Raw genomic sequence first — 22,347 nt, 5'->3', positions numbered from 1 at the left:
TTTTTCATGCAGAAATATTGTGCTTAAATGTGCTCTTCCCGTAAAAATTCTTATGTTATAGGCAAAAATACAGCAGTAATTTCCTGAAGTATGCATGATAACGGAATTCTTGAGTAGGAGATTAAGTTACTTTGTTAAAATTTCTTAGGATGCATGATCACATGAGAGAACGAGTAGTCATTATAAACTTGAAATTTAATTAATATTGTAACAAGACCAAGGCTTTTTGCTAGGGAGAAGATACACCCACAGAGGAAAACAATTTGTCCTCTTAAGATATCTACTTTATTGAAAACAAAAATAAGAAATTGACCACCAAGCAACTTAGAAAAAATTAACTGACAAATGAGGCATGACTCTCTAAATGATTAAATACATGTCTTTTTCATGCATTATTGTCTCTATATCAATCCTTTAAAATTCATCAATTGTCTCACCGATGTACAACTCTATCTTCACCATGTCATCTTCTTTCTTTCCCAAACCACATCTTGGACGGTGCACGGTGACAAACTAGTTTTGTTAATTTGTTTTCTCAGAAAGAACTAAGACCTTCGCTCGAGTTTTACAAGTAATCGTTCATAAACCCACATCTTCTTTGTTATCAAATCCTCAAATTTCCAATTCAATTTCTCGTTTGATTTAGCTAGAATAAATAATGTGTTCTAAGCCGATTTTGGCTACAGGCACTCGAGTTATACCGCTAGAAGATAGAGGAAAAGCGAAGGCTTGAAGAAGTTCAATACACAGAAGAACCAACATTAGCACTGAAACAGACAAGTAGTAAATAAGAATAAGTTTCTTTGGTCACATAGAAACACTGACTAAAAGTTTTAACACTTGAATTGAAGAATTTAGGCAAACAATTGATCATAACATTATTGCTGGAAGTAGTGCATTCTCTAACATAGAAGACTTGGTTCATCCTCATGCATCAACCGATTGAGCTCCACTGCAGATGAGAAGATGAAGCAGCCTATTAAAAAATTTGCATGAATGGTTGGTTTGCAATTGTATAGAATTTAGGAGACTACTCATCTCTTATATATCTGTTCAGTGATCTCCCTATTTTTCCTAATTCAGCCTTTGGGCAAAACATTAGTTGTGATCTAAAAATATTCTTTTGTAGCTTTCAAATTTTAGTCAAGTAACAAAACCTTATGTTTATACGTATCTAATTTTTTTTCCTTGATGATAACATTTATTGGTTTAAATATGCAAGTCATTTTGATCTCTTAACAATGTCAGTTAGCCAAAATGGGATGAGACATATTAACATATATGTCCAGGTGTATATGTAATATTGGATAGCGTTCCATATTATATTCATTGTCATAATTCTTCACTATATTATGCTACAATTCAGTGAGGGCACTTCCAGAAAATAAGATTGGCTACCTTATACGCTTAAGGGTATGACCAGCAAAAACAAAATGCACTTCTTGAAAACTTCGTACCTAAACTAAGTGTGTAAATTCACATATATAACTCAATATCCAAACAGAAGAGGATTACTTATCCACATCAGAATGGCAGCAGTCTGGACTTCCTGCTCGAGATATCTGAACTTCGATGCTTCAAGCTAACTCGGCCACGGTTATACATTTTAGGATAGTTCTCGGAAAAAACATCCTTGCAAATTTTGCGCACTCCTTCACGCTGCTCCAACAATACCTCAGCCCAGTGCTTCATATCTTCATTTATTCTCTGTAATTCTGTGGCGGGGTCCTCCCTTATCGAATCTATGATTTTAGCGACACCACAATTGTAAAAGTTCAACAAACAACACAAGTTGGATGCTGTTGAAAAGAAAAAGAAATACATAGTTGAGATCCACATGTAAATCAAAGACCAAAAGGTATACTCATTTGGTATTAGTAATTCAATGTCAGTCATACTTACAGTTAAAGTTTGTTGTCGATTCTAGCTTTATCGGTTTGATAAAGTTTTGTCCATCAGGATTCTTTTCTATTTCCTCCTCTAGTTTTCTAGTAGTTGCTTTTACTCTCTCCACCAGCATATCAAGCTCAAACCTGAATGAAGTTCAGTAAGTGGTTTAGCACACATATGCACAACATAGAAGGAAACATTTCAATAGTTAGGAGTTGCATACATACATGTCATCTTCGCATTCAAATAATGTTTGCTCATATTCGTTTATCTTCCGAATAGTATTTATGTTGCATTTAACGGCTAAATAACAAGAACCATTCAGTTCATTCAACTCTGGTGAGTTGCTAGAACGAAGTGATGTGGGCTGCCATTATAGAGAACAAACAGTTAGCCCAGGCTAGACAGTTGCAAATACAATTAAACAAGAAATTCAGAAAATCACCTCACGCAGAAGCTTGTAACTCGGGGTTTCTTTGTTCGATGAGGAACCGCACTTTCGAGAAGTGTTATCCATTGGAGTGGAGGCTGAGTCCTTACTGTTATTTCGCTTTCTTTTCTTATCTGAGCGTACTTTACTTTTATATAGGCCAGTCATGTTGGATTTGTCAATTTCAGCTTGAGAGTCCTGATTTTCTTGCGTTATGTTTCGTTCAGGGTTGCAATTCTGATTTTGATGCATCTACGGACAAAAGAATATTGTTAGTTAGGCTGCAATCAATAAATATAATGTTGCAAAAATAACTCAATGACAATACCAAATTTCATAAAATAATTAGTATCACATGTACACTTCAACCCCTGATATTCCATCTAGTACGTAACACACACCCTTTGAACATATTTTAATGGTAATAGTGTGTTAAAAGAATATCATAGAAACAAAACGAGATCCAAAACAGCACAATGCAAGAACATTACCATGGAAACTCATATCACCACTACCAACTTACAGAGGAATCAGAATTTTATAAAGGATAGGCCACAGTCTGAAGATAGCGATATAGCCTGATTAATAAATATTAAAAGCATCTTCTTAAAGGAATTACTATCCCAAATAAATCGTAATTGATGACCTTTTCATCTTGTAACACATCCACCGCGCATGTGTTAATACTATAGTGTTTTTCATCACATTTTAAACAGGATTCTATTAAAACCCTATACCATAGACTCATATTTCTAGTGCCAAACTTAGCAAAACTCAGGATATCACATCAACTTTCACTAGTTTTCAAACTGCAGATCGTTGGTATCTCCTGACATCCACGCAAAATCAAGTACATTGAAGCAGAAGCCAAACAAATTATGATGCCATACATAATTGTCTAATAATTGCTCTAAGCAATTGTATCCAGGTTCATCAAAATCATAGAGGTACACTACAACAGACATGTCTTTTAGCGACAAATTTTTTTTCGAGAAAATTATTTTCCTCAACAAATATCACTTTCGACGAGGAAAATATTGTTTCCTCGGTAAATATCAGTAGGTCTTCTACGAGGAATATATTTTCCTCACAGCAGACCACTTTCTGCGATGAAAATTTTAGTTCCTCATTAAAGATGATCATGATTTGGTCTCCTAACTAGTTATTTTATTGACGAGGAAATATGAGATTTTGGTGATGAACTTTTTCATCGCGAAATGCACATTTAACGAGGAAATAATAATTTCATCGCTGTTCTTTTGGCGAAAGATAGAGGAAAACCCGCCAAATGTAGCAGCGACAAAGTATGATTTCCTCGCTGAAGATCCATAATCTGTGAGGAAAAGTTTCCTCATCAAAGTATTAATTAGCGAGGAAATAATAGTTTCCTCATTATTAGTTTGGCGGGAAAGAAAAAACCCGCTAATTTCAATGGTGACAAATTTAAGACTTCCTCGCTAAAAGTTTTTTGTTTTTACGAGGAACCGTTTCCGCGTTAAAAAGAACCTATTAGTGAGGATATTATAGTTTTGTCACTATTAATTTGGCGGAAAAATTTGCAACACCCGCCAAATTCATTGACGACAAATTAAAGGTTTCCTCGCTAAAATTTTTGTTTTATGAGGAACTGTTTCCTCGTTTAAAAACCAATTAGCGATTAAAGGTTTCCTCGCTAAAATTTTTGTTTTATGAGGAACTGTTTCCTCGTTTAAAAACCAATTAGCGATGAAATAATAGTTTCCTCATTATTAGTTTGACGGAAAATTGTGCAAAACCCATCAATTTTAATAGCAACAAATTTAAGGTTTACTCGCTAAAAGTTTTTATTTTACGAGGAACCATTTTGTCGTAAAAAAAAAATAGTAGCGAGGAAATTATAGTTTCCTCAATATTAATTTGGCGGAAAAACGTGCAACACCCGCCAAATTTATTAACAACAAATTGAAGGTTTCCTCACTAATTTTTTTGTTTTACGAGGAACCCTTTCCTCATTAAAAGAATCAATTTGTGAGGAAATAATAGTTTCTTCATTATTAGTTTGGCGAAAAAATGTGCAAAACCCGCCAAATTCAATGGCGACAAATTTAAGGCTTCCTCGCTAAAAAATTTTGTTTTATGAGAAGTCATTTCCTTGTTAAAAAAACCAATCAGCGAGAAAATAATAATATCCTCATTATTCGTTGGCTAAAATTTTAGTTTAAATTTGGGTAAAAAGTAGGCGGGTACTCAAAGAAAAGAGCCGGTTTTGCGAATGAATAATGTAGGCGGGTACTAAAAAAAAGTTGGTTGCTAAATGATATTTAATTATATCTTAATTAAATTAAAAGAAAAAATAAATATTTTTATTAAAATTAAGCTGGGAAACCAAATTTACGGGACCAAATAAAACCGGGAAACAAATTAAGAAGGCGGTAATTTCTTTCTCTTCTAACCTCTGCTATCCCTCTCGATTAAACCCCTCCGCTTTGATCAACTCATCCTCATCACCTCTGCTCTCCCTTTGATTAAACCCCTCCGCTCTCACCTCATCCTCATCCCCTCCGCACGATCGGCCCAAAAAACTCCGGACGCTCGCAACAAAGCCCTGATCCTCCGCACGACCTAACAAAGCTCCGCTCTGAAAGTCTTAATTGATCTCGCTCGCAACAAAGCCCTGATCCTCCGCACGACCTAACAAAGCTCCGCTCTGAAAGTCTTAATTGATCTCCGATCACGCCTCAAGACCGTCAATTTCCAGATCTTTGGGCGTCTGTCCGATCACACCTCAAGACTGCCGCTTTCCAGATCGTGGTTGCTTCTCTCCCCCTTTCTGATATCTAGGTATTTTAAACCTTATTATTATCTTGACTTGTAAAAATCCCCAATCCGCTATCACTTCTGTGCATCTAATTAATATAGAAAAAACCTTTGTTTTTTATTTTGTATTTTAAACCTTATTATTATCTTGACTTGTAAAAATCTCCAATCCGCTATCAATTCTGTGCATCTAATTAATATAGAAAAAACCTTTGTTTTTTATTTTGTATACAATAAAGTAACTGTGAGTTTTGGGAGATTTGAACCCGCTATCAATTCTGTGCATTGTGGTCACAAATAATCTAATATTTTATTCTGTGAGAAATCATTTCCTTGTTAAAAAACTAATCAGTAAGGAATTAATAATATACTCATTATTCATTGGGGAAAATTTTAGTGGGAATTTAACTAACAAGTAGCGGGTACTCAAATAAAAGAGCGGTCCAATATCAAAATTAATAACCCCAAATCTCCCATCGATCAAAATTAATAACCCCAAAGCTCCCGTCGCTGAGCCCTCCTTCTTCTTCTTTCTCTTCGAAGCGGCGGCAGGCAGAAGCGCGCTCCGAGTCGAACTCCGCCGTTCGCCCCCGTCGCCATTCCGTTAAACCGTCGTCAGTGCTCACCTTACTCATAGATTTGGGCGCGGATCTCATTGAATTCGAGAAAGCGATGGAGGAGAGTACCGATAGACCCAACCGACATCGCCACATCATAGTTTCGCCGGCGGAGCAGCAGATCACGTGTGGTAAGTCCACCGGAACCTCTGGTATCGGGCATGGATCCAGGATCCGCCGTCGAGTCTCGTTTGGATCCGATTAGGTTTTCGTTAATAAATGCGGTGGCTTGAAATCTAGGTATTTATTAGTAATCATATCACTTAAAATAAGATTTTTTTTATAATAGAGGTTTTAGTAATTGATAGTGTTGTGATTTTGATATCATTTTCTTGGACAGAGGTTTGGATCCGATTTGGTTTTCGTTAATAAATGTTTCATACCATTTTCTTGGATTTACTTTGTAATTGATAGTGCTGTAATTTTGACCTTTGGATTACATTTGTACTGTCTAGTTGAATAGGGATTTTTGAGTTATTTTGGACGATTTTTATTAAGTGAATCTGTTTATGAAGTTAGTAGCAAATATTTGATTTAGACGAGAAATCGCATTGTAACAAGAATTTATAATAGTTTTGTGGTTTTTACATTCGGATTTTGTTATAGTTTTGCTAACTGTTAGAAGAAATCCTTAATCCATTGCATTTGGAAACTAATTTTGAAAAACTTGAGTTATTTTAACGCATTGTGATTCGTCAATGTCAATTATCTTGAAGCTTGTGGGGACGAGTTGTGGGTTTGATTTTGGGTGAATTCTATGCTATGCATCTAATTTATGAAACTATTAACAGATCTTTGATTCAATCAAGGGAACCAAAAAGAAATCTCTTGTTCCATCTCAAGCAGTAGCAGCGGCAGCAAGGCCACCGCCTCGCTTTCGTCGTCGACGCCGTCACGATCGCAAGCTACCCCCTGAACTCCGCAGTCGCCCTAACGCCGTTAGGTATACTTTTCTAACTTCTAAGGGGTTTCCTTTATTTATTTGTTTATTTATGAAATTGTGAATTGGTTAGTAATTATGTAGATTGAAAAACTTCTCACAGTTCTTTACCTGCCTGATCATCGATCGCATTTCTGTACACTACATCCAGCCTGGGATCTAGTCAAAAACTGAAGTATTGGGCCATTGTTTGTGATTATTGGCCTACTGATAGACTGATAGCCTGTTATTAGCGTCAGGATCTTGAAGAACCGTGTAATACTTTGCGACATATTGTCATGCCGTCCCCAATTGGTACCTATGAGTTTCCAATTGTTTATTTTTGCTTCAAAACAATTACAAGTGAAAAAAGGCCAAAATATGCTACAAGGAAACCTACCATACTGATATTAACTCGCTTATCCTCAAGAAGTTTCTTATTGAAGTTTCTAATGCTGATGGTCTTTCGATCAGTCACCTGCATAAAATACTGGCTTAACATAAATAACAGTTTTCTGAAGTAGTAACTGAACCACATTATCAAGATACATAGAATGGCATACTTGAGGATCAGCAACTTTTCCGTGCCATAGGACATTATCCATCACAATCAGACCCCCAACCCTTACCTGCAAAATAAACACAGCCGATAAAGTGTTGTAGGACTTAAGTGAGATACAAACCAATAGTTAAACAGATAAATAAAAGATTCGCCAAACCATTGTTGAGTGTATTTAAAATGCAAAATATGTCTAGATGGAACATAACTCATGATATGACATTTTTCAAACAGAAAAGTAAAAATGAGTTATTTTAGAAAACCTCGTCAACTATTTTAATTCGACTTAATCCATCTCAATTTTAAGGGTTCCGTAGATAATCTCTAAATCTCCCTGAACTTCTTCAGTTTGAAATAACCACCATGAATTTTTCTTACTTAAACCCCCAAAAGTAAGTTAGCACTGTTATTAAGTCTTAGAGTACCATGCGACAACCACATGACTAAAAAGACCAAAATAGCCCTCAGTCATAAAAAAATTACCCTTTATCCTTTTTCATTTTTTGTTTAAAAAAACCCTCCCGCTCTTTTACCCAAATATTAATCAGGGTGTTTTCTCAATGCCCGGGTTTTTTAACTAAAATTAAAAATTGGTTTTTTCCCAAAGGGTATTTGAGCCATTTCACATTTGGGTTAACGACATCAAGGGTCATTGAGAAAAAAGTAAAGATCAGTGTGTGAGACATAGTTATATTTCAGGAGGTTAAGTTGAATTAAGAAAGTTCAGGTGGGCTATCTACAACACCCCCTGAATTAAAATAGTTTCCTTTTGAAGGGACTCAATTATATTGTCTCACAGACAAGAATATCAAAATATCATATACATTATGGAGCCTCATGAAGATCTAATAGAAAAGTACATTTCTATGTGAAAGCAAATTGTAGTCTATGTGCACACTGCACATCTAGTACTTGATTGTCTGATAAGCTGTACTGATACAAATATAAAAATCTAGACTGAAGAAGTTGCTTTCTAACTTGGTTCTCCGCCAGCCATTAGAGTTCGCAAATTGAAGAGTTCCGAGGATTGCTCGTGCCTCTCCTTTTTTAGAGGTTGGCTTTCTAAAGCCTTAACAAATTCAAAGCACTATAGCTGTTGGGCCCCAATAGCAGCACACCTTAAGGATTTACCTATGCAAATGTATGACTCCTGTGAAATCTACTGGGTAGGTAGATCCTAGAGCCTTCACAGAAATTTAGACAAAGCACAGGTCATTAACGTTAAATTCTAAAGAACAATATGACAATAATCCGTTTGAATTAGGTCTGAAGATTGATTAAGAGGCCCCGATTGAAATTTCATAATCGGGCCCCCAAATTGTCAGCCACGCCTCTGTATATTGGGTTACAGGTAATTGAGCTATTTGTAGATTCTCACTGTTCCTGGAGAGTACCAATTAGAAATGAAGGATAATGAAACAAACATACACTTAGTGCAGTTTGAATGATGGACTTCCTTTTTCATCAATTCTTAAGAAAATAACTCAAATTCTTCATCCTTTTTTTCCTCCTCACTCCTGCAAGCAGTCTTGGATCCTTGAATGATGGTAAGTATCTAGCCTATAATGAAATCTTGATTGTTTTACAAATGGGAGAGGATCTAATCTTAAATCGAAGTGACTAAACTATAATTTCGGGAAGTGATCAGAACCTTTGGACGTCTAGGGTTTATTGCATAATAAAAGAATCTACCATCAGACTTGCACAAATAAACCACAGATTCTATGATCTGCGTGCGTACAGGTCGCATGACAGTGATTAGGCAATGGAAATATGAGTAATAAAGCCCGGAGAAAAGAGTTGAATTTTACCATTTCTAGGACACGATTGAAAACCTTTCCCAAATCATCCAGCTTCCTACTTTTTCTCCTGGTATCGAGCATCAAGTTGTAAAAACCCATCATCATAATCTCATCTCCATCGAATAATTCCTCTGCTCTTCGAATAATCTCATCTCCATCAACTCTGAAACCAATCGAACATAATCAGACCCCAACGAACAGAAAAGACATTTTTTAAAAACGCATAAAAAGATAGTGAAAAGAAGGTAACTAAAGATTAACTAACCTTTTGTCAACATCCTTAAAATCCATGAAAATTTGGAAGAACTCATTGTATCTTGCCCTCTCACGCTTGAATCGATCCCCCATCGCAACCAGAAATTGAAGCGTCCCCTTGAAAGCCATCGCAAAATCCCCTAAGACAACAATGGACTTCCTTTTTACATCTTAGTTCCTCCTCAAATTCTTCATTTCAAGTGATGATGATGATAGTGATTAGTTTATATCATAATTTTACTGTTATTTTTTTGATTTGTGCGGGATGTTTTAGTTTGACATATACTTAGCTGATTTCGACTTTTGTTTTCCTTTTTTTTTCCATAGCATCTGGTTACTTGTTTTAACTTTTGTTTTCCTTTTGTTTTTGTTCTTTTATGCTTGATTTTGTCTATGGCTGTTGAAGTGTACCTCAATAAATCAATAATCAACGTTAATATCTCATTTTTATCACTTAATTAACAAAAAAAAATATTATAATTATCGATTAACCACATGTAAGTTAGATCATAGGTACAAGTGTTGGTTATGTATCTTTTTTATGATTGGTCATACTGTTTCTCAATGGGGAACCCCTTGTTTTTTATTATAGGTACATGATGGACAGAAGTTGGATGTTTGTTAGAGATAGGTTTCACAACCCTGACTTCACCAATGGTTTACAAACATTTCTGGATGCTGCGAAACAACACCTAGATCATGAAAATAAGACGCGTTGCCCCTGTGTTAAATGTCAAAATGCCTTGCCGTGTCTTTCTCTACCCGAGATACGCAGACATATACTTGTAAATGGGTTTGCACAACATTACACGACATGGACTGAGCATGGGGAAGATTTTGTTGATGTCGCAGACGACCAAATGTATGAGGATTTTGAAAGTGACAGCGATGATGATGATGATGATAATGCTGCGATGTTGGACATGTTAAATGATGTCCAAGGGGCTATAAGTATGGAGACAGATGATGAGAACGATATTTATGTTAACAAATATGATTATTTGTTTAATGAAGCTCAACGAGAACTGTACCCGGGTTGTACAAAGTTCTCTGCATTATCTTTTATTATAAAATTAATGCAGATCAAGATAGATGGTCGTTGGAGCAATAAAAGTTTTAAAAATCTACTGAAATTGTTAAATGACTCGTATCCAAAAGGTGCATCCATACCAACATCGAACTATGAAGCCAAAAATATGTTGCTAGAATTGGGCTTGGGGTATGAATCCATACATGCATGCAAGTATGACTGTGCACTGTTTTATGGGAAAGAGAATAAGAAACTGGATGAATGTCCAGTGTGCAAGGAGCCGAGATACAAGTCTTGTGATGGCAAACGCAAGAAAGTTCCACAAAAAGTCTTGTGTTATTTTCCATTGAAGCCGAGACTTCGGAGGTTGTATATGTCGAGACATACCGCGACTGAAATGAAATGGCATAAAAAAAGAAGACAAAATGAAGAGGGTTTCCTACGACATCCAGCTGATTCTACCGAGTGGAAACACTTTGATCAAGAGTATCCTGATTTTGCTGCAGATTATCGAAATGTGAGGTTGGGGCTTGCTACAGATGGTTTTAATCCATTTGGAAACATGAGCACTAGTTATAGTATGTGGCCAGTTATGCTAGTGCCGTACAATCTGCCTCCTTGGAAATGCATGAAAGGAGTGTATTCAATGATGTCATTACTCATACCTGGTCCTCGAGCACCTGGGAAAGACATTGATGTGTATCTTCGTCCATTAATAGACGAATTAAAAGAATTGTGGGATATTGGAGTTGAAACTTTTGATGCCTCTGTTGGGAGAAATTTTAATTTGCGGGCATGTGTATTGTGGACTATAAATGATTTTCCTGCTTACGGAAATTTATCTGGGTGGAGCACAAAAGGGTACAAAGCATGTCCTGTTTGTAACGAAGATGTAACTTCTGAGGGGTTGAGAGGAAAATTATGTTTTATGGGAGCTCGACGAAATTTGCCTGAGGATCATGAGTGGAGAAGGAGTAAATATTTTAACGGTTTAGTTGAAGATCGTCCTCCTCCTAGATTATTTTCTGGGGATGACATATTGCGGCAATTAGATCGTGTTTATAAAGCTAGGCCTAGAAAACATCCTGACAATCCTGATTTAAAGCGACACCGTGAGCCTCATGAGCTAAACTGGACTAGAAAGAGTATTCTTTTTGAGTTAGAGTATTGGTCCAAGCTCAGGTTGAGACATAATATTGATGTGATGCATGTTGAAAAAAATATATGTGATAGTGTCATTGGTACTTTGTTGAATATAGATGGGAAAACAAAAGGCACCAACAAGGCTCGTTTGGACTTGGCAGATAGGAAGATAAGAAAAGAATTGCATCTCACACGTCAAGGGAATAAATTGAAGAAGCCTCATGCTAGATATGTTTTGAAATTGGAATACCGTAGGCTGTTTTGTAAGTTCCTCAAAGTTGTCAAATTTCCTGATGGGTATGCTGCCAATATTTGTAAAAATGTGAACATTGTCGATGGGAAGATACATAATTTAAAAAGTCATGATTGCCATGTTTTACTTCAACGCCTCCTCCCAGTTGGTATTCGTTCATATTTGGACAAGGATGTGTGCACTGCAATTGTTGAGCTGGCCATTTTTTTCCAACAGATATGTGCAAAAACTTTAAAGGTGTCAGACTTGGAAAGAATGGAGAAGGAGATTGTTATAATATTGTGCAAATTAGAGAGAATTTTTCCACCGGCTTTTTTTGATGTAATGGTTCACTTGGCAGTCCATTTACCTCGTGAAGCTTTGCTTGGTGGTCCAGTTACCTATCGGTGGATGTATCCTATTGAGAGAAATTTAGGAACATATAAAAAGTATGTTACAAATAAAGCTCGACCTGAAGGTTCTATTGCAGAAGCATATATTGTCAATGAAGCAGTGACATTTTGTTCTATGTATTTTCGTGAGATTGAAACCCGTATCAATCGGGCAGAACGAAATGTCGATGTAGAAGATGACCAAGTAGTAGATGGTTTATCGATTTTCTCTCAGAAAGTTCGTCCATTCTGTGGAAAAAATATATACTATTGGACCGGAAGGAAGTGAATAAAGCTCATTGGTATGTACTATACAACTGTGACGAGGTGAAACCTTATCTCAAGTAAGTGTCTTTTTTGCATTTGTGTGTATTGAGTTCAATTTTTTTAATTCAGATTAGAGATTGAATTATCTAATTTGTACCTGTAGGGAACATGAGGATGAGTTAAGGCAAACAAGTAACCATAAGTTGTATGAAAGACAAGAAAATGAGTTCCCTGATTGGTTTGAAAAAAAAGTAAGTTCATACACAATTTTAAAGAGTAGTTAGTTATTGTATATGACCACTATGCTAACTTTCTTGTTTCAATTGTTATTCGTAGATGATTAAAAAGAGAGAAAATGGATTGATGGATGCAACTGATGAGAAGCTTTATTGTCTAGCATGTAAACCAGATTTACGTGTTCATACGTACACTGGTTGTATCGTGGATGGAGTTAGATATCATACAAAAGATCTTGATGATCATCGGACAACTCAAAATAGTGGGGTGTATGTCCCTGGAGTTTTTATTGGCGGAAGTCATGATTATTATGGTGTTTTGCTAAGTATTGTGAAGTTAACGTACTTAGATATGAATCAAGTTTTCTTATTCAAGTGTAAATGGTTCAACACCGACGAATCAAGTAGAGACGAAAGGAGAAGAATGATACGGTATGATTATAATCTTACTAGCATTAATACAAGCTCTACGTGGTATGATGATGAACCATTCATACTTGCTATGGAAGCCCAACAAGTGTTTTATCTCGATGACTGTAAGTTGGGTTCACCCTGGAAAGTTGTACAAAAGGTGCAATTGAGAAACGTGTGGGATGTTCCGGAGGTCGAGGATACAAGTGGAGTGATAGTTGAGGATGATGTAGATCCTGTGACAAATGATGCTTATCAACAAGACGAGTTTAATGATGTTCACTGGTTCGTTCAAGAAGAGGGCCTTGAAACTCCAGAATTGCATCTTAATGATATTGACCCAGAAATTGTTGCTTCAGAGGTTGTGAACGATGATTGGATGAATGATGGTAGTGAAGATAATTTGATAAATGATGATACTGAAGAAGAAGATGGTCCGGAAGATGGTGATGAAGAACCAATCATTTCAAGTGATGATGAGGATAATGATTAGTTTATATCATAATTTTAATGTTCTTTTTTTGATTTGTGCGGGATGTTTTAGTTTGACATAATTTGGTAAATGTAGCTATAATTTTACTGTTATATTTTCCATCACATATAGGTGAATATTGGCCTCACCTGTCTTCTTGCACTCCTTAATTATGTTGAAGTTCTCTTTATAAGTCTCAAATCTTTGTATCTATCTGCTTCCCTCAGCAACGTCACACTCATAACCAGCTAATCCGGACCCTTGGATGAAAACCTTTAATCATTGAAGCTTCCTCAACTTTGGTTGTGTTGGCTGAAACCTTTAATTAATGCTCTAGTTCTATTTAAATTTGTTTGCTGTGACATTCAAGACCTTCTCTACCAACTTGTGTAGGAAACCATGGAGCTTGTGCATTTCAAACATCTTGGAGGAATGTTTTATTTTTAAATGCGAAATTAATTCGTAGAGATTTAATGACATAAATTTTGTGGAACAATAGACATGCTTCATAAATTATTGTACTTAGGATGGTTGTAGGATTTCAAGTTCTAAGGTAATGCATGAGAAAGTGGAATGCCTGATGAGATGTCTGCCTCTGCATCAGAAGCATCCCGTTTTCTTATGGTTTCCTTGGGAAGCATAAGTTATTTGAGCAGATTCCTTGCTAATACTTGGAACATGGTTTATGGACTGTTTATAATAAATAATTATGTAGATTGATGGGGTTCTGAGTTGAAGCTGAGGTGCACATACAGTTGCACGAATACTACCATCATCATTATCTCCTCTATCCAGTTGATGATGCTAACTGATACTTTTCTTCATGTTCCCCTTTTTCCTCGTAGCACATAGTTTCATTGTTTCTACTTTGTCTGCTTATGTTCTCTTTTCTTATATTCTTCTTTTCAAGATTTTTCTAACTCGAACATATTCCTTGGTTTATACTGTCGTTTAGCTTGTATGATTAGGCAGTGATACTTTTGCCACCAAACAAAAAACTGTAAAGTTTGCTATTCAACCAATGCTTTGTATGTGCCCTTTACCCATTTACCGGGAACAGATTGGAAGACTTATTTTTTTGTTGTGACAATAGGTTTTTTAATTTTTCGACTGCAGCTGGAGTCTTCGGTTAGTTACTCTTATTTATGTGATATAAAATTTCATACCTAACAGTTAACTTTTGTCTACCTTGGTAGCATTTGAAGGAGGAAATGAAGTTAAGCTATCTTGCTCAAGATCTTATTTCAACTGACCGATTATCCCCTCAAGCATGGTATGTAGGTTGAAGGTTACGACCATCTGTGTTTGTTACTATGCATACCTATTATATGATTCATACACACATCATATACAGTCATGAAATAGGAGCAAACATATCTCTTGCACTGGAAATGTCCTCCCTTGCTGCAATTCATCCCCTTACCACAAACCAGCCTGATGGCCAACACACATGAAACCCCATCATCCAAAGCCAAATTCAAAACCCTCCTCGCAGTTACTGAGCTAACCCTAAACAAAACCTTATGAAACAAGTTTTGGACAACTCCTTGTCGCTGATCGTGTTCTTCATGTTGTACACGTAGGTCTCCAATTGGTTGCGGGCATCAATCTTCTCCTTGATCTTCCTGTCCTCTTCGGCGAACTCCTCTGCCTCGCGAACCATTCGGTCAATCTCTTCTTGACTCAGGCGGCCCTTTTCATTGGTGATGGTTATCTTTTCGGATTTTCCTGTGCCCTTGTCTTCAGCTTTTACGTTGAGGATGCCGTTGGCGTCGACCTCAAAGGTGACCTCAATTTGAGGAGTGCCCCTGTTTTTATTATGGTGAATCAGAATTAACACATAAAACCTATTCAAGCTCAAGTTAGATTGAACTTAGGGATACAAACCTGGGTGCTGGAGGGATTCCAGACAGATCAAACTTCCCCAACAACCTGCAGTCTTTAGTTAGACTCCTCTCACCTTTGAAAACCTAGAACATGACACGATACGTCATTATTTGCTGATGAATATGAACGTTGCTAATGAATTGTATTTGATGGCAAGTTGAATACCTGAATAGAGACGGTAGTCTGTTGATCTTGGTAAGTGGTAAAGACTTGAGATTTCTTGGTGGGGATGACGGTGTTCCTAGGAATCAACTTATATTTGACCATCTTATGTAATCTGTTAAACATAAGTACTTAGGATAAAGGTTACAGTTTTTTATCACAGTTTATCAGAGCCAAAATTCTATTATGTTTTTACTTTAGGTGCATTTATATGTATTCTTGAATGATGACTCAGTAGTAAACTAGTGATTCACTTCATAATTGGATCTTTTTGACAAAAAATGTTGAATTTAAGTGAGAGTTTTAAATCGTGTACATAGCACACTTCTCCTTGCTGCAGTTATGCTTGTTTCTCATTAATATTTCAATGTGGTTGTTCCTAGAAGTGGTGATGTTTACACTTGGTTCTCCTTATATGTTTTTCTCTATTTGTTGTGTTCTGCTGTACACTTTTTATTATGGCTTCATGATTTATTTGCTAAATGGTGATGTAGGTGTGCCATGGGAAATTGCTATAGTTTGTTGAAAGATCATGAAACTGCACTAAAAAAATTTTTTAAATGAAAATTGTTTTGTTCTTCTGAAAAAGAAACTCAATGTAATATTCCCATATTTTCCAGAAGGCACTTTTTTCACATGTAATATTCCCATATTTTCCAGTGCCAGTTAGCAAATGGTATAAAGTGTGACAGAGAACTATACAATATTTATTTGCAACTGAAAAAGGATGCACCGTAACAAAATGCCTACCGTTCAGAGTTCTACTTCTGGTAAGTAGTGCATATTTCTCTTATAATTCATGATTCATTCACTTGGTTGATTAGAATATTATTATCAATTTAACGTTTATGTAACAACAGGTAATGCACCAAGTAATCAATCACATGCAGAATTATTGAAAAAGAAACGTTCTTATGCAGCAACTAGTTATCTGCCATACGTGAATTCTACAGGGAATGGATCTGGTTCTAATCCGAGTAAATATGCAATCTTCATTTTACTGCTAGAATATTTAAGTACTGTTAGTTTTTACTTATCTAACAAGTGTGTATGCTAATAGGTACAAAACGTACTCGTCTGCAAACTTCCAATCAAGAATGCCAAAATTCTGTAGCAGATGGACTGAATTCTAGTAGTACTGTTGTCACCACAGAACGAACTACTACTGGTAAGTGGTGTTGAATTGAGCTGAATTCAGTTGAATTGAGCAGAATTGAATTATTTTCCTCTAAAAGGTGTAGAGAAGCTGAATTGAATTTCATTTTCATCAATTGCAAATTACAAGGGTATACCTAAACTACAAACTCGAATGACAGGGATTAGAGTTAGTGCACGTCTTCAGCAACAAAGTGTTAATGATCAGCCAGTGGTAAACACCATAGTTGAAGAGCGAAATGATAATGTGATGTCAGATATTAATCAGGAGCCTCCTTCAGGTATACAAAACATTATATACAAATATTTTAAGAATTAAATATACGTATGTGTTATGTTCTTAATAAAAATTATGTCAAAGGTACAACCAAAAAGGTGCGAGGGAAGACAAGAGGAGTGAATGCAGATAAGGTCTTCTCCCAATTGAATTCTAAAATACCTGTGACTCTGACTGAAGAAAATGGTAGACCTACTGGCCCTTATGCTGAGATGTTTGCAAATGAAATTGGTTACACAATTCGAAACTACGCCCCACTGAATGTGGAAAAATGGAAGAAGATTGAAAAAGCAGATGTGGAGAACTTGATCAAAAGAATGCAGGTTAGTGATGATTTGTTTTGCTAAAGGCATTATATTGGTTGCTTTGATTTGTTATATTTAGTTTGACATGAAATTATGCCTGTGCAGAATAAATTTGAATTTGATATGTCGCTCCCTTGGGTCCAGAGATATGTAATTACAACATGTCAGACCGTATATTGTAATTTTCGTTATAAGTTAAAGAAACATTTTGAGCAGTTTTCAACAATTGAGGAGGCAATTCAAAACAAACATGAAGCCTTCAAGACTCAGGAAGAATGGGAGTTTCTTTGCACTCATTTTTCTAGTGAAAAGTTTAAGGTACAATATCTTTTTTATTTTTCTCCACGCATTACATTTTTTCTTTTTTCATTTACTTCTTTCTAATTGTATGTCTTAATAATTTTAGATTCGCTCAGAGAAGAATGTTCTTAATAGGTCAAAGTTGACATATCACCACAAAGCTGGGTCAAAATCATTTATGTCACACCAAGAGCAAATTGTAAGACACTTTTTAGTTTTGCTTATAAATTTGTAACTTAATTGTGTACATATATATATGCTAAAAATGAAAACATGTTTGAATGCAATAGGCAACACAGACCGGAGAGATGCAAGGTGCAATTGATCGTTTTGAAACAGAGTATAGAAGTACAAAAAAAGGATGGGACTTGGGAGCAAAGGAAAAATGGGTAAGTAACGTGTCAATGATGCATGCTTTTATAATATTTTAAGAATATAGGTGAAATTGATATTATTGTTCTAAAGAGGATTATATTGATTAGGTTGTAATTAAGAAGTTGCATATGATTGAACTGGATATATATTTTTTTACTTATAGGATCAAATGATAAAGATGCGAGCAGATACCACTCAACCTGATGGAACTCGAACAATGACAGATGAGGAAATTTGTGCAAAAGTTCTCAAAGTCAAATCAGGCTACATTAAGGGCTGTGGTTTTGGCCCTAGACCACCACCATTAAGGTTCTCTCGTTCTTCAATGAGTGAAATGTCTGAAAAGAATAAAGAGTTGCAAGAACAGCTTCAAGAGACCCAACAACTTGTAGGAACTCAACAACAGAAGATCGATGTGCAAAATGAGGTAATCTAAATATTGGAGGAGCAAGCCAAAAAGTTTGAGGAGTTTATGGCTAATTTTTCCAGGCAACATCCATCAGCTTAGTATTCTTAGTGAACTTAACTTGGAGAAATGTTTCTTTGATCGTGTTGCATTTGTTATTGCTTTAGACTAGTATTGTTACTTATGGTAGTACCTTTCTTGCTTTATTTATTTTAATTGTTTTGATGTACTGTGGTGACAATTGATGATAATTATTTATATTTTGTGTTTTTCTCGTAATAGCATTATTATTGATGAAATAAAATTTCCTCATTATAAGTTTTCTCGCTATAAATTTAGGTCGATGAAAGTAAATTTCCTCAAAATAGACCCTACAACCTAAGGTGACGAAAATATGTTTCCTCGTAATAGGTCACATACTTATGTCGTCAAAAGAATATTTCCTCGTTATAGAGTATACTGCTTACGTCGACCAAAACATATTTCCTCGCTATAGTGATACAACCTATAACGACAAAAGTAATTTTCCTCGCTATAGACCATATAACCTATATCGACAAATGTAAATTTTCTCATAATTGAATTTCTTTGGCGAGGAATATGAGGTACAACCTACAACGACAAATTTAAATTTCCTCGTCTTTGAGTCCCTTTACTGAGGAACTGTTTCCACGAGAAAAAGATACATATAATGAAGAAAATCAATTTCCTCGTTAATGATTTACCTTTGGTGAGGAACAATTTCCTCGTTGAAAGGTACTTACAACGACGAAAATAATTTTTTTAGAACTTTTATTATATATAAATTAAATATTATTCACATATCATTGGCGAGGAAACTGTAGTTTAGCGATGAAAAAGGCATGAGATTAGGTGAGGAAAAATATCGAGGCTAAAGAGTAACAACGAGAAAAGAATATATTCATCGCAAAAAGGATTTCGTGAGAAATTATATTATTCCTCGCAGAAACTTTTCTTGACCACCTTACCGCGAGGAAATGGTGACCAAAGTTTTTTCCTCGCCAACACACTACGGCGAGGAAATCTCAACTTTCAACGACAAACTTGTTCCTCGCGGACCCTAACCCTAAGTTTTTTGGAAGAGAAAGAGAGATCAGAAGAAAAATAAAACGATTTTGTTTATGAGAGAGCGGAGGCAGGAGGAGGGGGTATACATAGTCACGCTTTTCCTTCTCGTTGTAGGATTAAGAAAAAGAAAACGATTTTGTTTATGAGAGAGCGGGAGGCAGGAGGAGGGGGTATACATAGTCGCGCTTTTCCTTCTCGTTGTAGGACTCGGACTACGAATAACTGGATAAAAGCCAAGGGTGGTAAACTATAACCCGACCCGACCCGTTTATAATGGGTGTGGGTTGAATTATATGGGTCGGGTCATAAACGGGTCAACTCGAACTGACCAGCTGCTTCACCTCCGCCGACGTGTCCTTGACGTCCCCAAGCTTAGCTCGGATGGTCGCGTCCCTCTCGTCCATGAACTTGCCCAGCGGGGTGAAGTAGATCTTGTCGAGGGAGACCATAAGGAGGAGGAACTCGACGGCGATGGCGGGAAGAGTGAGGTTGAATTCGAAGAGGTTGAATTCGAAGCCTCGAATAGCCAAAACAATAGCACACACAAGAACAAAATAGACCAAGTGACAGCTAGGGTTTGGGGAGATGAGGGAGGCTGAGGGAGGGTTTAGGGAGGGGAATGGGGAGATGAGTTTTCTCGGAGAGGAGTCTGGAGGTGGAGGAGGATGTCATGAGAGTGATTGAGCTCGCCATTTTTGGGCCTCTCGGGGTTTGGATTGTGAAGGATGAAGGAGATGAGCAAAGCAAAAATTGAAGGGGGAACACAGACAGAAAAAGAGAGAGAGAGAGAGTAGCGAAAATCCCATCTTATTGCTCGCCGCACGTTGGATGTAGGATTCTGGGTGTGGAGTTGGAGCCTTGTCTTGCTTCTCCTCATCCCCTCCTCAAAAATTTTGACAAAACTTCCTTTTTCTGAATAGATTACAAAATATATCTAGATTTAAAATATACACAAAAAATTATTAGAGTGATATCGTTAACAGAAAACCTAATTTTATTATCACGTGGCTTACACATAAATTTCAAGATAATGAGAACATAATGATTGAGAGATCTATAGGGCTATAGGTTTTTTTTTTGGGTTGGTAAATTGCGTATTATCCTCTCAGTTGTATCTTCAATTAAAATTTACCTTCTCGTTGTAGGATTTGGACTAGGATTAATTGTTAGATCTACATCATAAAACTTGAGATCTAAAACCATATAGCCATGATTAATTCAAAGAGATTAACAAAATCAAAAGAGAGCGGAAGCTTATACCTGAATCCATAGATTGATCTTGATTTTGGGTGTTGGATCTTCTAACCTTAGGGTTCTCTCTAAAACCGAATTTCTCTAGCTAGATGGGGGTGTAGAGAATTAGAGAATGTAACCCTAGGTTAGGGACCATAACCCCTTATTTATAGATGTTGTACTTTTGCAATTTAGCCCCTCAATAAATTACAATTACAACCTGGTATCTGCACATATAACCCCATGACTTATTTAAATACCAAATTAACCCAACTTAATTGATCACTTTAGTGGGTTATCCTGAAAGATAGCAATACATATTGATTAATCATATGTGCCCACAAATAGATTTATTAGATTAAATCCAACAATCTCCCACTTGGGCACCATATGATTCCTTAAACTGTGTATAACCTTATGAGCTCAAAAATTGCTATCACTGAAATGGTATTTCCGAACAATCTCGTCCATTGACTATATCAATATAGGATCAAAGCGGCCTTCGTCACATTTATCGTGACTCGACCCATCAATGGTCACATATACCAATACAATCAAACGACATAGATCAATCATGGATGTGCAGCATGAAAATTACATGCAATGTGATCAGTACATGTCTATTTTCAACTGGTCCTCCTTAGTGAGGTCAAAACCAAACATAATGTAACAAAGTACGAACGCGAGGTTCGTCTGAAGTACGAACGCGAGGTTCGTCTGAAGTACGAACGCGAGGTTCGTCTGAAGTACGAACGCGAGGTTCGTCTGAAGTACGAACGCGAGGTTCGTCTGAAGTACGAACGCGAGGTTCGTCTGAAGTACGAACGCGAGGTTCGTCTGAAGTACGAACGCGAGGTTCGTCTGAAGTACGAACGCGAGGTTCGTCTGAAGTACGAACGCGAGGTTCGTCTGAAGTACGAACGCGAGGTTCGTCTGAAGTACGAACGCGAGGTTCGTCTGAAGTACGAACGCGAGGTTCGTCTGAAGTACGAACGCGAGGTTCGTCTGAAGTACGAACGCGAGGTTCGTCTGAAGTACGAACGCGAGGTTCGTCTGAAGTACGAACGCGAGGTTCGTCTGAAGTACGAACGCGAGGTTCGTCTGAAGTACGAACGCGAGGTTCGTCTGAAGTACGAACGCGAGGTTCGTCTGAAGTACGAACGCGAGGTTCGTCTGAAGTACGAACGCGAGGTTCGTCTGAAGTACGAACGCGAGGTTCGTCTGAAGTACGAACGCGAGGTTCGTCTGAAGTACGAACGCGAGGTTCGTCTGAAGTACGAACGCGAGGTTCGTCTGAAGTACGAACGCGAGGTTCGTCTGAAGTACGAACGCGAGGTTCGTCTGAAGTACGAACGCGAGGTTCGTCTGAAGTACGAACGCGAGGTTCGTCTGAAGTACGAACGCGAGGTTCGTCTGAAGTACGAACGCGAGGTTCGTCTGAAGTACGAACGCGAGGTTCGTCTGAAGTACGAACGCGAGGTTCGTCTGAAGTACGAACGCGAGGTTCGTCTGAAGTACGAACGCGAGGTTCGTCTGAAGTACGAACGCGAGGTTCGTCTGAAGTACGAACGCGAGGTTCGTCTGAAGTACGAACGCGAGGTTCGTCTGAAGTACGAACGCGAGGTTCGTCTGAAGTACGAACGCGAGGTTCGTCTGAAGTACGAACGCGAGGTTCGTCTGAAGTACGAACGCGAGGTTCGTCTGAAG

General features: G+C 37.1%; 4 protein-coding genes and 1 long non-coding RNA gene across 6 annotated transcripts; 2 read left to right on the top strand and 3 right to left on the bottom strand.

The window, feature by feature from the left end:
* Positions 1,525 to 9,182, bottom strand: LOC109847007 (paired amphipathic helix protein Sin3-like 3). Its single transcript, XM_020416248.1, has 5 exons — positions 9,023 to 9,182; positions 2,336 to 2,572; positions 2,118 to 2,257; positions 1,903 to 2,033; positions 1,525 to 1,799 (listed from the first exon to the last, which is right to left on the bottom strand). Exons 1-5 carry the CDS (start codon positions 9,116 to 9,118, stop codon positions 1,525 to 1,527), a joined length of 879 nt encoding a protein of 292 aa, XP_020271837.1. The 5' UTR covers positions 9,119 to 9,182.
* LOC109849882 lies at positions 5,580 to 18,587 on the top strand. 2 transcript variants are annotated; one of them, XM_020419765.1, is made up of 12 exons: positions 5,580 to 5,864; positions 6,525 to 6,676; positions 14,648 to 14,724; positions 16,161 to 16,270; positions 16,361 to 16,477; positions 16,561 to 16,668; positions 16,817 to 16,936; positions 17,017 to 17,255; positions 17,343 to 17,555; positions 17,644 to 17,736; positions 17,828 to 17,926; positions 18,076 to 18,587. In XM_020419765.1, the coding sequence occupies exons 4-12, from the start codon at positions 16,228 to 16,230 to the stop codon at positions 18,346 to 18,348; spliced, it is 1,305 nt and encodes a 434-aa protein (XP_020275354.1). In that variant the 5' UTR covers positions 5,580 to 5,864; positions 6,525 to 6,676; positions 14,648 to 14,724; positions 16,161 to 16,227; the 3' UTR covers positions 18,349 to 18,587. The 2 variants fall into 2 exon arrangements, with proteins under 2 accessions (XP_020275354.1, XP_020275355.1); XM_020419766.1 differs by lacking the exon at positions 14,648 to 14,724.
* On the bottom strand, positions 6,891 to 7,236 carry LOC109849883. Its single transcript, XR_002249258.1, has 3 exons — positions 7,216 to 7,236; positions 7,053 to 7,130; positions 6,891 to 6,971 (listed from the first exon to the last, which is right to left on the bottom strand). It is a non-coding gene; the product is annotated as an uncharacterized LOC109849883 (long non-coding RNA).
* Positions 9,868 to 13,472, top strand: LOC109847006. Its single transcript, XM_020416247.1, has 3 exons — positions 9,868 to 12,350; positions 12,496 to 12,583; positions 12,669 to 13,472. The coding sequence occupies exons 1-3, from the start codon at positions 9,868 to 9,870 to the stop codon at positions 13,470 to 13,472; spliced, it is 3,375 nt and encodes a 1,124-aa protein (XP_020271836.1).
* On the bottom strand, positions 14,932 to 15,605 carry LOC109847005 (luminal-binding protein 1-like). Its single transcript, XM_020416246.1, has 3 exons — positions 15,504 to 15,605; positions 15,339 to 15,421; positions 14,932 to 15,259 (listed from the first exon to the last, which is right to left on the bottom strand). The coding sequence occupies exons 1-3, from the start codon at positions 15,603 to 15,605 to the stop codon at positions 14,947 to 14,949; spliced, it is 498 nt and encodes a 165-aa protein (XP_020271835.1). The 3' UTR covers positions 14,932 to 14,946.

This window comes from Asparagus officinalis, chromosome 7, assembly GCF_001876935.1.
Source record: "Asparagus officinalis chromosome 7, Aspof.V1, whole genome shotgun sequence".
Lineage (NCBI taxonomy): Eukaryota > Viridiplantae > Streptophyta > Magnoliopsida > Asparagales > Asparagaceae > Asparagus > Asparagus officinalis.
The sequence above is the reverse complement of the archived record's forward strand: the minus strand, read 5'-3'. Positions and strand labels throughout refer to the sequence as shown.